Here is a 17,515-nt window from a genome sequence, read left to right on the forward strand (position 1 = left end):
CTTTCCAACTCCAAAGTTCCAGACAAAATAGAATGCTAAAGGCTGGTTTAATACATGTTCTCAGTATTTTGTTATTATAAGACACATGGCTTACTTCTTCAAGCCTACAAAGCAAAAAATATGTTTAAAGTACAGGGAGAGTTTTGTTGATACCTAACTTCCTGTAAAAAGAATCAGGCAGCTCAAAATAGCTGTTGACTCTTCATCTGATAGATATTTAGAACTAGGACTGGCAACTTGATGTTAAATAATAGTTTTATTCTTCTTTGAGGCAGAGTTCAGATTAAAAGTCCCCTTCAGGTTTTATTTTAGGTCTATGACTTTATTGATAACTATAGATTTTTTTTAAGCACATGAACAATACTGAAAATAAGCAAGTTTAAATTCTTGTGATAAATCAACTCCACTCCTCCTGAATGTTCTTTTTCCTCATTGATAGTAAAATCAGATGATGAATTTAATGGTTCTCTACACTGAAACCAGGTATTGGTTTTCATCATTCGGGTAATGTTCTTTGTCTTAGGGTCATATTCAAATTGCTTTGATCTACGGAAGAAATAGAAGAATCCTGGAAAGAGAGAGAGAAAATCATAATTAGTTATCTTGCACAACTATGAAATGGTTCCACACTTTTAAATTTTATGAATATAGAAGAAAATAATTGAACATTATATGGAAAGAAAAGAAACATGTAACTGTATAGATACATTTTATTTCACCCTGTTACACGGGAAATATAATTTTTATTTCCCTGAGGAAAAAGCCAAGGTAAAATATAAATTTCCAGGGGCTTACTACCTTTCTAGTCAGACTGTGGTTTATGCCAGAGATCTCAAACCACATTTAAAAAAATTGTCTCAGTGAGGTGGGGAGAAAGAGGCCCCCTGTGAGTATAGCCTTGGGCTCTAAATCCTCCTTTTCCTAGAGTTGTTTTGCTTTATCGGTTTTAGATTTTGAGGTTCCATGTTAAATTTCACTAGAATAAAAAATGGTGTTAATTAAAAACGTTTTTTGACTCCTGCTTTCTCCACGGTCCAGCTCGTTGTCTTTGAAGATATGGTAGCTGGACATTAAACTGCCTGAGGTTCACTTAAGATTGTAGATTCCTGAATCTTGCCTACATTTCTATTGCCTCAGAAATTCTAGAATTTGTAGTTTCAAACTCCAAACTATGCGTATTAAATAAGTATGTTATGGTTTGAGAATCACTGTTCATTTCATGGGCTTTTTCATTTCTCTCACTTTAAACTCTTCAGGGGATTATCTTTCAGTGGGTACCTTGGATCAATAATAACAAATTTTCGTACCTTTTGCATAGTTTTGAAATAGTGTAACAGAGAATATAATTCAGGATTCACAATTCATTCTTTTTTAATGGGGGCAGGTGTGGCATATGAATGTTCCTAGGCTAGGAGTTGAATCAACGTGGGATCTGAGCCATGTCTTAGACCTACAACACAGCTCACGGCAGCACTGGATCATTAACCTACTGATTGGGATCAGGGATGGAACCTGCAACCTCATGGGTACTAATAGGGTTTGTTTCTGCTGGGCCACAGTGGGAACTCTACAACTCAGTTTTTGATAATGCCTGCACATTAAAGTTTATTGTAACATGTACTCCAGAATGGTTAAATAACATTAATATGGAAACATTTAAGTTCATGCTGTCCTTTTTATAGGAAAGTCTTTCTAGTCTCTTAATAGCCAGGCATGATGCTTACCTTTGTGTTGGAAAGCGGCATCAACTCGGAGACCAATCCCTGGGAAATATTTCACCACCCTCCGTGGATACCCTTTGTCCATGGTTTGGGTCACTTCATCATACCTGGAGACATGGATTTGAAAGGTTTTCAGGGGACCTTTGGGGAGCTTGATTTATCTACTTCCCTACTTGGAGTCAAGCAAGGATATAGGGAAAAAAAAGTAATCCAAGTAGAAGAAAACTTGTTGGATCAATTAAAAAATGACAAAGATTATGTTTAGTTAAATAATTTATAGTATATTGAAAGTGAGATTATGAAGGGGAAAATCCACATAATTTGTCAGATTGATGCTATTCTAAGGAGTAGTTAAGGCTTGGAGTTTCAAAGATTTTTACTGGTTATGTTTTGTCATTGGCAGTTTGGTTGGCAACATCAGCTTTATGATTTTATCTTTATTTTTTTAAGTTGGAGACAGATCTTTGAACTGATTTAAACATTCTTTTGCTTGGTGAATGACTGCACCTGAGACTGCCTTCAACATGACACTTTAGGAAGACTGTAGATTGGTTTTATTTTGGTCCATGTTAAAGAGATGTTATGTAGATATTTTTCTTCAGCATAAAATGAAGGGTCAGTTGTCTGTAAACTTACCTCCAGCACCAAATACCCACAAAGAAGTAGGTTTTTCTTGTGTTGTGGTCACAGACAGCTGCATCAATTTTCTTTACCTGTCTTGGAAAGCCTAATGTACGGATGGATTTGGGATAATCTGGCAAGACAGCATATCCTCTGATCATCCAGAAGTTATCATCTGGGAAGAGAGAAAGTGATTATCTTCTGATGTATTTTATAAAGGGAGAAAGAGGTGTCTTAAGAAGTTTGAAAATAATTAGATTGCCTAGTTCCTTTCAGGTTCAATGCTCAGAGATTTAGTAACCTTATATCTCCATTTATTCTTACCATTTTCTTTAGCTGTTTATATCATTAATATCACACAAATACTGTATACCTATAGTTAATAGTGTTCATACTGGATTGGTAGATGCAAACTATTACATTTAGCATAGATAAGCAATGAGGTCCTACTGTATAGTACAGGGAACTATATCCAGTCTCTTGGGATAGACCATGATGGAAGATAATATAGAAAAAGAATGTGTGTGTGTGTATATATGAACACACACACACACACACACACATATATACACATATATGTATATATGACTGGGTTACTGTACTGTACAGCAAAATTGACACAACACTGTAAATATGCTAATAAAAAATTAAAATAAAACAAAAAATTATGCGCATACTCAAGTCAACTGGGTTTATTGTATTGATTGCCTTTCTAAAACTTAAAAGTCAAGTATATTTGTACGTGTTCTCCTAAACTTCAGTGTTCTCAAAGGCAAGTGATCTGATGGAATCTGTATAAAAAACAGGGTTTGCTTGGTTAAGTACAAGATATCAGTTAAATCTGAATTTCAAATAAGTAATGACTAATTTTTGGTATATCCAAAATACTGAAAGAGATATACTAAAACTTATTTCTTGTTTATCTGAAATTTAAAGCATCTTATATTCATATTTACCAACTCTGGCCCCTAGTAAAAAGGGAATATAGAGGAGAGATAGGTTACCTTTATTTGGCAGAAAAAATACTTTTTAGTTTTTGTCATACAGGTTTCTTTTGGCTCCTGTGCAACTACATTGATGCTTATCTTCGCAACCACAGAGAACCCTTGGATAGTTATTCTTTATGATAATAACCTAAGGTCAGGAGAGAAGCCATGTCCTTTTGGCTTATGCATGAAGATTATATTACTTGCATGGAAATATGCACTGACAGGATCAGGCATCCAGAGGGAGAAGAGGAGTCATGATGGGGCAAAGTTACCTTTAAATACCAGAATCTTATCTTTTGGGTTCTCATATGCTGCTTGAATATCAGCTGGCAGAGATGGCCAGAATGTAGAGATTAGTTCAAATTCAATATTGGTGATATCATAATAGATCCTCCACAGGTGCCTGTGTTAGACAAAAACAAAATAAAAAAATAACAAAAACCCCCATACTTTACATATACCCTATTTATATCTATTTCAATGAAAACACTGCAAACTTAGAGACTTGTCCTGAGGTAACTGGTTGGTGTCATCCTCAAACAATTTAGAGCATTGACATAATTTTTCTCAGCACATTTAGGTGGTGGTGAGTTCAGTTCTACCCTTTGGACTTCCAAGGTCAGGACATGCCTTTGTGCCCACTCTTTGCAGCACTTAGAGTAGCAAAATACCCATGGAAAGCTCATAAATAGTTCTCAATGCCTTCATTTTTGCCAAAGCAGCAATTCCCAATGCTCTAAGACAACATCAATAATTCTAAGAATTAATTGGTACTGATGCTTACTAGAATGAAGAAATGTTATTATTGGTATGGCCAAATACTTCCTCATATTTCCCTTCTGGATGTAAAGTGCTGAGTCTATGAGTGAGACTTGAAAATTCCTGAGAGTCCATTCTCCTTCTGGCAACCCATCCCTGAGAAGTAGGCTTTGGCCTCTGCTGTTTGGAGCATTGCAAGGACAGCATGTCATTACAGTGCTAGACAGTTGTGGGTAGAAGGAGGCTAATTTCAAATATTCTTTCCTGTTGTCCCTATATCCTTATCAGATGATGTACGTCCTGATACTTTGTTCTTAAAATGTGGACATGGTAGACATAACTGACACACCATGTTGCCAGTTAAGTACAGTATATTATTCACATTGAGAAAAGAGATTTCCTAGCAAAGCTAATACTCCATTGATGCAACATTAAGGAATGGCCTATTGATGTGTATTTAATAACTGGCTCTCTAGTTAGGTAAAGGACCTAATTTTTATCCTTTTGATGATTTCTAGGGTCATCATGATTCCAACCATGGCCAGTTTCAAGCTACCAAAATGATGTGAACTGGTTTTGAAAATTCTTAAAAATTTAGCAATTATTGCATCTGGAGTAGATAAGCAATGTGATTCTGCTGTATAGCACAGGGAACTATATCTAGTCATGTATGATGGAACATGCTGGAGGATAATGTGAGAAAAGGAATGTATATATATGTGACTGGGTCACTTTGCTGTGCCATAGAAATTGACAGAACACTGTAAACCAACTATAAGGGAAAAAAATAAAAATCATTAATAAAAAGAAATGGTATAAACCAACTCCAACATACCATCAGGGTTGGTATATTATTTTATCTAGGAAGTTACTGAAAATAGATCATGCTTCAATGGCAATTTAAAATTTTGCTTTTAAAAATTAAAAATTAATCAGACAAGTAAGAAATACATGCATAGAGTAAAACATTCAAACAATTTGGACAATTATAAAATGAACAGTAAATGCACACATATTCGCTATCCCCACAACTCTCTTATCCCCAAATCTTGTGAGAAGAAAAATCTTCATAGGAAGTTTGGGTGTTTAAGGGAATGGGTTTACCTGCCTTTAAAGAACATTACTTCTCTGCGGAAAGTGGTGATAGCATCAAAAGTCAAGTCAGGGTCACAGGCATGGGGTACAGTGGGTTCCTTTGACTTAGCGGGTCCTGTAGGTTGACGTCCTTTCATGGGAAAAGAAATACCGCAGTGAGTAAAGAAGGCATGTGGAAATACCTACAGAAGGATCTTACCCAAGGGAATGTTTTCTTCATGATAATATTTCAAGAAGTGATTTTCTCAACTCCCTTCCTGGAAAGGTTTCTGTTCAGTTCAGGTTTGTTCAGATTTGTGATGTTGCTCACCATAGATGGACTGGATTCCATTGACATCGTCCTGAGAAAGTGGGTATTTGCTAGGATCCATGGAGACATAATTTGGGAACATCAGAGCTGTTGGATCATTGGAGTGAGAGAGCCCCAGTGAATGACCAAATTCATGAGCAGCCACAAGAAACAAGCTGAGTCCTTAACAAAAACAGAACATGTTAGTCAATCAGAAGAGGAATGATTGCATCTGAGATTAGGAAGTAACTGAGGGGAATGAAGAAAAGGCTTGCCTAACAGCAGATAATTCTTATCACATAAATGCCATCATTTATGTAGGAAATATTTCAACACTAATAATTGGTCTTAGTCACACCATGAAGAAGTATAACCCAGAGTGAACAGGTGGCAGGAAACAGGTGTTTCAGAAATGGATAGGAGTTAAAAAAAAATAATACACCAGTTTGGGGTTGTTGAGGCTGCTTTATGTGATCATATTTCTTCTACTTATAATCTTCAGAGGTTCTCCATTGGCTGTTGGATCAAGTCCAAATACCTTAATATGGTCCTTCATGATCTAGTCGCTGCTCTTTCCCAACCTCCGTATTTTATTACCATATTCCTTGAAACTAGCCATACTGAATCATTCACATTTTTCATCTATGCCATGTTCGTTCTAAGCTGTGTGTCTTAATATCTCCATCCCTTCTGCCACCAGAGTGTTATCCCCCTTGCCCCCTTTTGCCTAGTTATCCTACTTATTCCTCTAGAGTCAGCTCCTTTGTGATGCTTCTCTTACCACCACCACCCCGAACTCCTATCCAGGATGACTTAATTACACCTCTCTTGGTTTCTGTAGACTCAGTGCTTAATTCTGTCTTTGCCCAAAAAGGCTGCATTGTCTATTTCTAACACCAATGGAAAACCTCTGAAGATTATAAGTAGAAGAAATATGTGTACCCTTTCAGTGCAGGGATTTTTTTTTGTTTTTTGTTTTTTTTTGCTTGTTAGGGCCACACCTGTGGTGGTATGGAAGTTTCCCCCATATCCACTAGGAGTCGAATTGGAGCTGCAGCTGCTGGCTACAGCCACAGCCACAGCAATGCAGGGTGCTGCATCTGCAACCTCCAGCACAGCTCAAGGCAATGCTGGATCCTTAACCCACTGAGTGAGGCCAGGAATTGAACCCACATCCTCATGGATACTAGTCAGACTTGTAACCCAGTGAGCCTCAACAGGAACTCCCTAGGGGTCATGTTTTAATCATCTTTTGTTCCTGGTGACTGCGAAACTGTTTATTGATAGTGGGTATTTAATAATGATTGCTGGATATCCAGGTGTTTATTTGGATGAAAGAATGGTTAGATGTGCCTCCTTACAAGACCATGGTACCCTGTACTTATCTACCTATAACAGAAGAATTACCTGCATGGTTGTAATTGCACTTTCTGCAAGGTTGTCTGTAAGGCTCTATCTCTCCCATTGTCTGTAAGGTTCTAAATAAATAAAAGACTGTCCTTTGTAGCTGATGGGCTAGCTCAGTCAGTAGGTATGAGACTCAAAAGTCTGTCCTTGGACTTGCAACTAAGCCTATGGATCCCCAGGAAAAGGCTGAGGCTTTCATGATGGAGGCTTATCCAATGATGTTTGCATAAAACAAAGGATTATTTCATGGATTTTCTTGATTTTCTGCTCTGGCCTTTTTTTGCTGCCACCTGTGTTTGGCAAAATCACTAAATGTGCTTTTGAACAGGGATGAGATAATTTCCTATTGGGGCTCAGTGGGTTAAGGACCTGACATAGTCTCTGTGAGGATGTAGGTTCGATCCCTAGCCTTGTTCAGGGGATTAAGGAGCTGGTGTTGCCTCAAGCTATGGTGTAGGTCTCAGATATGGCTTGGATCCATGTTGCTGTGGCAGTGGCATAGGCCTGCCGCTACAGCTGCAGCTCCAATTCGACCCTTAGCCTAGGAACTTCCATATGCCATGGGTGCAGCCATTAAAAAAACAATTCAAATTTAGCTCACCTAAATTAAGTTCGAACTTTTATTCTGGCTCTCGAGACACTCTATAATCTGAATCCTAGTCATCATGTTAGGCTTCCTTTCCACCACAATTCTGGTCCTTGTGTTAGTTGGGTTATTTTGTCCAGAACACTCCTTACTCTGGTTTGCCTTTGGAGTTCCTGCAGTGCCTTCAAGTCTTGGGGTTGCCATCAATTCCACCCCAACCTCTGTATTTGTCTTAGAATTTCTTGTATGTGCCTCTATTACATTGCTATAACCTTTATCCCAATGTTGATGATACTAATTTTAGTAACTATTGGATAGTGTGTGCCCCCTAGATGGTAAACCCCTGAAAGCCAGGGTCTATGCTGTGAGTACTATTGTATACTCCATTTCTATCACAGAACTTGGGTCAGAGTAGAGGTTGAGTAAAGAATTGTTGAATGACTTCACTTCCTAAATATTTGTAGAGCATCTCTCATGCGCCAATAATATTATAGGCCATATGATACTGCAGGAAAAAAGATAACATCTCTGCCTTCTTGGGGATATATTTGTGCACTGTACATCAGTACTTTTGTGAATATTTTTTCCTGTTCCTGGAATTACTGTAATCATCACATCATCCTTATCATCAATATATATATATATTTTTTTTTTTTGGTCTTTTTGTCTTTGTTGTTGTTGTTGTTGCTGCTATTTCTTGGGCCGCTCCCGCAGCATATGGAGGTTCCCAGGCTAGGGGTCGAGTCGGAGCTGTAGCCACCGGCCTACGTCAGAGCCACAGCAACGCGCGATCCGAGCCACGTCTGCAACCTACACCACAGCTCACGGCAACGCCGGATCGTTAACCCACTGAGCAAGGGCAGGGACCGAACCCGCAACCTCATGGTTCCTAGTCGGATTCGTTAACCACTGCACCACAACGGGAACTCCCTTATCATCAATATCAATAATCATCAATACAAGCATCAGTGTAAAACACTTTTTGAATGTTTGCTAAGGGTAAGTACTTTGCAAGGTGTTTTCACCTTTATTACAGGTTACATGTCATCTTCCTTCAAGAAGACCATTATTATCCTTACTTTATAGGTAAAGAAATGGAGAGTAAGAATAACTTGCCAAGGGTCCCTCAGATAGTAAGTAGGAAGCCCTGGAAGGGGCTGCAAAGCCACAGACCATTGTTCTCCCCCTATCCCAGCACTGCATCTGGAGTGGCCTCTAAGGCCTGTTTCAGTTGTTTAATGCATGTTCGTGTACATAGAACTTTTGCATTCACATACAGGCTTGATATTGGCCTTGCTTTGGGAGATTCTCGGGAAAATCTCTCTATGTACTCAAACCCCTGTGACTTCACCAGGCAGTGACTGTCCCCCAACTCCGCCCCTGCCCCAGGAAGCAATGGGATTAGCAGAGGCCAATTGTCTATTGCTCTTAAGCATTTACACTAAGACTCTTGTGCCCTTTCCAAGAGAGAGCCTACATATTCATAAAGAAGGTAACCATACATGATTGCCAAATTTTCTATTTAAAAAAATCCCAGTTTTATTGGAGGGTACGTTTGCCTGAGGCTTTATGTTTTTATTAGAGAACAGGAAGGCATTACCCCTACCATGTCAGTGAGCTAAGAGTTTTACGAATGGGTGTGCCCCAAGGCCAGCAATTTCAACCCTGAGGGAATGTGATAAAGCAGTTAGAAGAAAACTTACTTTAGTATTGTTAGCTGGTTATCCACCTGGAACTAACTTACTTTAGTATTGTTAGCTGGTTATCCACCTGGAACTAGGTGTAGGGTTATACTTATTGTCTGCCTTGCTCAAGCAAGTTTTGCCAACTTGGGGCCAGAACCCTCTGGAATCTTAATAATCTATCCCACACATTCCCTTTGGCAGGGGTCCCATTGCAGTGTGGGCAATAGTAATTACTACTAAATTTCAGATTTAATAAGGATAGAAGGACAATGAAATCTTAGACTAATCTCTACCTCCAGATATGAAAATAAGCTTGGCTGAGCAATGGGAGTCACTCTGGTGAGCATGGGATATTTCCTATAACTGCCTGATTGCACATGCCCATGCTGCCTTTAGGCCAAATCCAGAGACATATTGGGACATGTCTAAGCAAGAGATACAGACATGGTCCATTCAGCTCCACTGTCACGTGAGTGATGGTGTCACCCTACCTCCTTTGTTTTCTTGTCCATGATGTTAACTCACTTGGCAATGGCAGCAGCCAATCTGAGACTTCTCCTGGTGCCTGAAGTCTAGCCAGCACTAACTTTGGAAGAACAATTGCATCATATGTTTTGACTTTACAAGGTGTGGCCATGGGTCATTTGGGGTCGTTGAGTTTCAGTTTTGCAGGACTTTTAAAGCCAACCCACAGACTATTCTTTGGCCAGGACTGAACTGTGACCTTGCCTACCACCCACCAGCAGAGCCACAGCTTCTGCTTTCCTGGGACCCTGGAAACCAGACACAAGATCCAAGATGACTGTTGTCAATGATAGAAAAAAAAGAGTGGGGAGGACCTGGGAAGCTACTGAGCCTGCTCCTTCACTTGATGCACATGTTTTGACAATAACAAAAATTTATTTGGCAAGTAATAAAATATCTCTTATTTTAGTGCCAGGAGGCCCACCCATGAAGAGGAATAAAATCAACCTACTTGGTCTGAAGGAAGAGGTGAAATATAAAGATCAGGGTATAATCCTTTGGCACACGGTCAAGAGATAGAAGAGGAAGTTCATGTGTATCAATAGACTTCCTATGGACCATGAAACCCACACACCATCCTTCATTCACTAACTCAGAACCAGTCACCACCTCCCTAGAGTCTTCTTTCAATCCTCAGGCTAGAAATGACTTCTACCATTGGTACAACATGCAGCACATTCTGCCTTGTGTGGTGGTGAGTGGGTCAAAGCTAAGGTATAAGTCCACCACCCAAGATCCACAAACTTCTGAAGGGCCAGAACTTCTCTAGTACAACTTTGAGGTCTGTACAACACCTTGCATGGTTCCAGACACATAGCAGCCTGTCAGGCACTGTGGATGTATGAATGAATAAATATATGAGTAAGGGAAGAATGTTCTGATCATAACAAGATTAGCAGCTTTAGGAGGATGTTGTATGAAGAAGCTCTGGACTGTAAAACATGATTTTCTGAATAGATATTGAACAACTTCCATCAGTGTCATCTGGAATATGAAAAAATATGGGGAAATTGGGAAGTAAAAAGTGACTAATTGCAAAGCTATTCCTTTTAGGGTTTTTTATGAATGATAAAATTTTGTTCATAACGAAACCTGAACTCACCTGTTCCATCCTTGGTCCAGTTTTCATCTTCATCAAAATGAGTGTCTCCACCCAGACCCAGACCAGGAGGAAAGGCGTGGCCGAGGACTCCCAAGGGGCCATCAAAATAACGAGGACACCGACCGTGGACTGAGATACAATTCGTGGGGGGAAAAGATCAGCCTCTTCAAAGCTCTTGAGATGAAAACAGCCATATTTTCTTCTCTGTCGAAAACCTTACCTCGGGTCCTAAAGGCAATCATGATGTCTGCAATGCCCTTGGAAATCTTGGTGAATGTCAGTGGAGTCACATTGCTCCACACTTCTATGCCTTTTTGGATAGCCTCGTCCACATCAACTCGTGCCATATCTGGAGTGTAATTTACGATTCTTAAAAAAGTACAAAAGCATACCAATTGGAGGTTATATATGGATGTAAACACCCATTCTACTAAAAGAAAAAAATCATTTCTATCTTAGCGATCATATGCTGCAGTTAACTTTTGATATGGTGTTATTCATACATTTGTATAATATTTTACTATTTAAAACAAGTACTTTTGTCTGTGCTATACAATTCAACCTTTTGTCTGCTCTATTAATCGGCAGTGTTGTCACACTTCAACGAAAGAGGCTCAAAGAGGTTAAGTGACTTCCCCAAGGTGACATTTAGTGGGAGGTCATCAATCTCATGGATGTGTTGGTTGTGTATATGACTGTTTTATAAATATCTTCTAAAAAGAATTGAGGTTTATTTTCTCAAAGGGCTTGAGGAAATCAGTCTTGTGCCTATGTCCTATATTAAGAGTCTCACCTGAGAGCCACAAAGAGTTTGTTACTCAGGAAGAAGATCTTCCTTTTGTTTATATTCCCTATCTTGCCAAACCTGTTTTTTTTTTTTTTTTTTTTTTGTCTTTTGCATTTGTTGGGCCACTCCCGCGGGCATATGGAGGTTCCCAGGCTAGGGGTCGAATCAGAGCTGTTGTCACCAGCCTATGCCAGAGCCACAGCAACGCAGGATCCAAGCCGCGTCTGCAACCTACACCACAGCTCACGGCAACGCCGGATCCTTAACCCACTGAGCAAGGCCAGGGATCGAACCCGCAACCTCATGGTTCCTAGTCGGATGTTAACCACTGCGCCACGAGGAACTCCGCCAAACCTGTTTTTATCTCAATCCCAAGGCTCAATAAGATGAATGAAGAACTATCAGAAGAACTCTTTAGGGACAGCCAGGAGGCCTTAGAACATTTGTCAAGGTCACTGCCTCTCTCTCAGGTCACAGGCATACCTCTTCCTCTTTCTGCCAATAAGCCAGTCCCCTTCCCTTGAGATGTCTGGGGTCCATCTGAGATTTGACAGTATGATTTCCATACATCACTAACAGGAACTGGATATGCTCTCCGGTCTTCCGATTTTCCCTTCTGCACACTTCATTTGTACCTTTAAGTGTCATTAATCAGACGGCAGGGCTTCCAGTCCTGAGCTTGTATGGACATGGCAGAGGCCACAGATTAGAGCAAATTTGCCAGGATCAGCCTGTTGGGAAGAGCTGTGTAACCCAAACTATGCTAAAGAAGCTTTTTCACTTTCGCTGTGTCTAAGGCGGTAATAACAGTGGTGCCTACATCATCTATCAAGTGCCATGAGCATAGGAAGTGCTTGGCAAATCAGACTATGATTATTTTTGTTGCTTGGAGGTCATATGCCTGTTCCTTTTAAGGGGAGGGGCATAAATTGCAGAAGCATTACCTGTAGGTGAGATTGTATTTCTTCCAGCCAGGGAGAGTGTAACCATACTGACCCACATCAGGTACCCCACACCTGGGCATCTTCATGATCTCAAGAGTGTTTGAGTCCAGTTTTCCAGTCACTGTCAATCCAAAAAACGCTTGCATTTCACGAATTTTCCCATCTATGAGACTCCTGTTCTTGCTTTGAACAAGATGACTCCCTTCTATTTCAAGAGAGTAGAACTGGTTGAGATATGCCTGACCAAAAGACAAAAAAAGGCACAGACTACAGGAGAGCTAATCTCTATCTCAGGATAAAATGCTATTGTCTGAAGTCCTTTGGGGCAATAGGAGGGAAAACAGAAATAAGTAACAAGGGAAAGGATGGAGCCTGGGATGAAAGAAGAGAGGAAGAAAACAAAGAGGAAAGATAACAGTCACTTTTTTTTTTAGTTTTCAAGAACTGGTTGAGCTTTGTGTAACTGGACTGGCTAACCCACACATCCCAGAAAACTCTAGACTTCCACAGAAGGGAACTAAGCTTCTTCTAGATGGTAAATAATCACATGTCTTAAATATTTTTACTGTCACTTTCTTTTTGGTGTTTCCTTGAAACAAATTCTAGAAGCGATGGGATTATTCATTTTGCAAATTTAAATAATTTCACCAAACATGGCAAATTAACTGGACTAATTTTGAGGGAATCTCCAAAGCAATGTGTTTTTCATATATATTGGTGTTAGGGGCTCCAAACTGCTGTTGGGTCCTCCTGGTTGGTCTTCAGTGCCTTTATGGAAATCTCCATTCCGGCAGCACTGTCCCTTCCTTCTCTCTCTCTGTCTCCTCACTTGTAACCATTGCTTAAAAGTCGTAGCAAATTCTGCCTTTCCCCCCACTCCCATCTCCTCTCTCCACCCTTCACAGGTCCTTGATGTTCTTAGAGCCAGGGAAAGGAAAAGCAGCTCCTCATAAGAAAGTTTAGGACTCTGGTAGGAACGAGCTGTTTTTTTATGTCCCAAGACAATCAATAAAATGAAATTTTTATTGATAGTCATTAATAACATTTATTGAGACAGTACCTGAGCCAGTTGTGTGTTTTCTTCATTCTCCATCTTTCGGTCTGTAGGAATTGCAGAAGAAAATGTGAGTAAGACCCAAAAGAGAAGGCTCTTCATTCCTCTTTCTCTTCAGCTGAAGCTTTGTTCTGTTTGCATAGAATTTAGAAAATAATAGTGAGACGTGGCATGGATGGGGTTGTACTATCATTTAATTAAAAACAGAAAAGGACATTTGCCATGAAATGTGTCATGATATGCTTTTTTTTTCTTAGGTTAACTCGATTTCGCAATCACAGTCTGCAGTTGTTTAGTAAACACAGTCATTGTTCCTTATTGAATAGAAAATAGTATGAAGTCAGACTCCATGTTATTTTGTCCTTGCAAAGTTGGAGGTTTCCCTACGTAAGTTCTTGAGTGTTTATGGAATATTTTCTTTTGAATTAAAGCCCAAAATATATATATAAAGATATAATTTTCTTTGTAAAAAAATTTTATCTTTTGTTGAAATTACCTGTTATGTTTGCAAAGTTGTAATTTTTTTTTTGCTTCCTCTCAGGAATATGATTTAATCCATTGTCTTCCACTTGATACAGAGACTTCCTGAATTCTAATAAACAAGCCCTGTCTGTTCCTCAAAAAAAAAAAAAAAAAAGGCATGGGATCATGAGAAGACAATTGATTCAGGAATCAGATTATCCTGATTAACTGGGTAAACATCAAATGTTTACTGAGCACCTCTATTTGCCTATCACTATAAAGGCAGGCATGAATAAGATATGATTCCAATCTTGTGGGAGAATTTAGACATATACAGACACTAAGGTCAGATCAAATGGAGGCAAGTGGCAAAATGCACAGTGAGGATTCTAGAGACTGAGAAGGGCCGAAAGGTAGAGCGATCACTGCCTAATGGCTTCATCAGGTGGGGCTTGCACCAGGTCTTGAAGAATGGGAAGGATGCGGACTTCCCCGCAGAAGGGAGAGGGCCTGTGTGGAGGGAGGTCCCAGCAAGTAGGTACCACGACGGAAGTGAGCAGTAGGAAATCTGGACTGGTGCCAATATATATGTGGACAGCCATGGGAAATGGAGGTGGAGAGTCTAAGAAAAGGTGCAAGAAAAATGTATATTTTGAACCTTTCCATGCTTAGAATGCTCTTTATTCCATTCTTACATTTGACTGAGAGTGTGTCTGGATATGGAATTTCGGGCCAAAATAAATCTCCCTTAGCATTTTGAAGTTACTGTTCCACTGTTTTCTAGAATCGAGTGTTGAGAAATCTTTTATGCTGATTACTGACATTTTTCTTTCCTTGTCTGAAATATTTTGGGAGTATCTTTACCCAAATATTCTGGAACTTTATAATGATGTCTCTTGAGGGAGTCTTTTTGCATGAACATTGCTGGGTTTCATTTTGAATACTTGAATTCAAGGAAACTTTCCTATACTATTTCTTTGATAATTTCTTTCCACCTAGTTTCCTCTTTCTCTTTGTGGAATAGGTAACCATTGGAACTCAGACTGAATCTCTGTTTCTGATGTATTCTTTACTATTTTCTATCAACTTTATTTTCTAGCTCACCTACTGAGTTTATTTCTTGTTATATTTTTAACTTACCAGAGCTCTTTCTAGTTCTCTGAATATCCTTTTTTTAACGTTTTTGTTAATGCTTTTTAAATGTGAAATATGTATTATTTTAAAAGAATATTGGAGTTCCCATCATGGCTCAGGGGTTAACGAATCTGACTAGGAACCATGAGGTTGCAGGTTTGATCCCTGGCCTTGCTCCGTGGGTTAAGGATCTGGTGCTGCCGTGAGCTGTGGTGTAGGTTGCAGACAAGGCTCAGATCCCATGTTGCTGTGGCTCTGGTGTAGGCCAGTAGCTACAGCTCTGATTAGACCCCTAGCCTGGGAACCTCCATATGCGCGGGAGGGGCCTAGAAAAGGCAAAAAGACAAAAAAAAAAAAAAAAAAAAAGAATATTAAGTATTTTTTTTTGTTTGTTTATTTTGACATTCTTTTCTGCCCTGTGTTGTCTCTATTTCTTCAAAGTTTCTTTTTTGGTGTCTCTTTTTGACATTAGAAACTTTTAAAAAATGTTTGGAGGCTTTGTGCTCTGCAGTCTGTTTCAGACTGAGAGACAGAAAAGATGTCTGGAAGCTGTGTGTGCACTGGCAGAGTTTGTCAGTCCATGACCAGACATTTCATGTGATGTATTTGCTGTAATGAGATTTGGTTGGATGTAATAGAAAAACTCACATAGGAGAAGTCCAGGGCTTGTATGAGAACTCTACATCACCAGGGATGTAGGCAATAGACACCTTGCTGTGCATACTTCCTTAGTGTCAATGCGTCCTTGTCCAGGTGGCATCTCAAACTCCTGCAATTGTATCTGAATTATAGGCGGCAGGAAGGAGGAAGGCCAAAAAGGTAAATTCCCAGTCTCTTCCCAAAAGCCTATACAATATTCTGCTTACACTTTTGGGTAAGTAATTAAACATATAGCCATATCTAGCTGTAAGTAAGTGAGCTACAGAATGTAGTCTTTTAGATGTATGCATTGCTACCTTAAATGAAATAGGGGTCTTACTGCCGCAAAGGAAGGGGAGAATCATGTTAGCATAGGTAACTAGCAGACTCTGGCACATTGGGATTTCTATGGTGTCAGTATCTGTAGATCTCTTTTCTTGGGTAAGTTTCTCCAGAGGAGACACCTCCAATTTCCCATCATTTTAATCTCCCCAAAACAAAGGTGTAGGCGATGCCTCTGGTGCCTTGAGTCATAATCCCCTCAGCACACATCTGATTTTAGTTGCAGGCAATGGACCAGTTTGTGTAACTTATTTTGCTCAGACCAAGTCCACCTTAAGCACACACTGGGTGTCTTTCTGCTTTCTGCCCAGGGTGTTGAGCTGTCATGGAACCTGAAAGGTCAATGCCTTACAGGTACCCTGTGGGGGAGGGAACTGAAGGATAAACAGTCCAGCCTCTCCTCCACTGGGGATTTGAACAAATGACAGGTGTTCTGTAAGGCTCTCAGCAGGTTCTGTAAGCTTCTCAGAAGCCCCAGCTGCCCATAGCAGAAAGCTCAAAAACACATACTTGAAGTGGCTTGCCCACCTTCTCTGTTTCACTCTGCTTGCTAACTCTACTCTTGGTACCTGGGACTATGTCCCAAATAAAGTAAGTACATCGAGCTCTTGTCTTAGCCTTTGCTTTTGAAGAAACTCAACCTAAGCTGAAAGTAATCTCATTCTTTAAGTTTTAAGCTTAGATTCTCTTGTACTCATATAAAACTTCAATGTAACATCCAAAAAAAAAAAAAAAACAAAAACAAAAACAAAAACCAAAACCAAGTCAGAATATTAGGAAGACAATCTAAAAAAAGGATTAATTTTAAAAAAATACTTTACTATACTCCATATTGCTCTTCACTTCCTATGACCAGTGAAATATGGTTAAAGAAATAATGTGAACCTCAGTCCTTATCTTGAAAATTTATTGTTGAGATTTGGGCCAAGGATCTATCCTAACTAACTGGCTCATCTAGCAGGTGTTCTGAGATGAACCTTCCATCTGCATGCCTATAAAACTGATATACAAGAAATTTTAGAAAATGCCATAGACCATAATTTGACTCTTAAAAGTGAAATATTCGATTCTGAGGTCCATTTGTCCTTTGACATTAACACAATGAATTGCTTACTTTCAGAACAGCACCGAATATGCAGGTGATTAATTGTTGAATAAATTAATGAATGCATGAAATTATAGTATATACTAGTTTCTATTTTCTTCTCTTGTAAAATAAGTTAATATATTGAGGGAATTTTTGAGGACATTGAAGATAAAATGCGTCATGAAACTGAAACAGTGTCTAAAAGTTTAATATCAATGTTATAATATTTCTGGTAAAGAGAAAATGACTGCAAATATATTGAAATTTGTTATTCCAAATAACAAATG

At 39.3% G+C, this 17,515-nt stretch overlaps 2 protein-coding genes across 2 annotated transcripts in view; one reads left to right on the forward strand and one right to left on the reverse strand.

Moving 5' to 3' along the window:
* LOC146399831 (uncharacterized) overlaps positions 1–17,515 on the forward strand; it is a 250,265-nt gene that overhangs the window by 205,040 nt on the left and 27,710 nt on the right. The gene's annotated exons all lie outside the window — the stretch shown is intronic.
* MMP27 (matrix metallopeptidase 27) lies at positions 240–13,729 on the reverse strand. Its single transcript, XM_013979325.3, is given in 11 exon segments — positions 240–349; positions 351–568; positions 1,725–1,828; positions 2,358–2,517; positions 3,604–3,734; positions 5,195–5,315; positions 5,496–5,657; positions 10,780–10,908; positions 11,000–11,148; positions 12,511–12,749; positions 13,571–13,729. Coding segments are annotated over 11 exon segments (1,536 nt in total). The 5' UTR covers positions 13,667–13,729; the 3' UTR covers positions 240–322.

This window comes from Sus scrofa, chromosome 9, assembly GCF_054392235.1.
Source record: "Sus scrofa isolate SSC_HxYL_T2T_F1_AM1 chromosome 9, Sscrofa_HxYL_maternal_Yorkshire_Landrace_v2.0, whole genome shotgun sequence".
Taxonomy (NCBI): Eukaryota; Metazoa; Chordata; class Mammalia; order Artiodactyla; family Suidae; genus Sus; species Sus scrofa.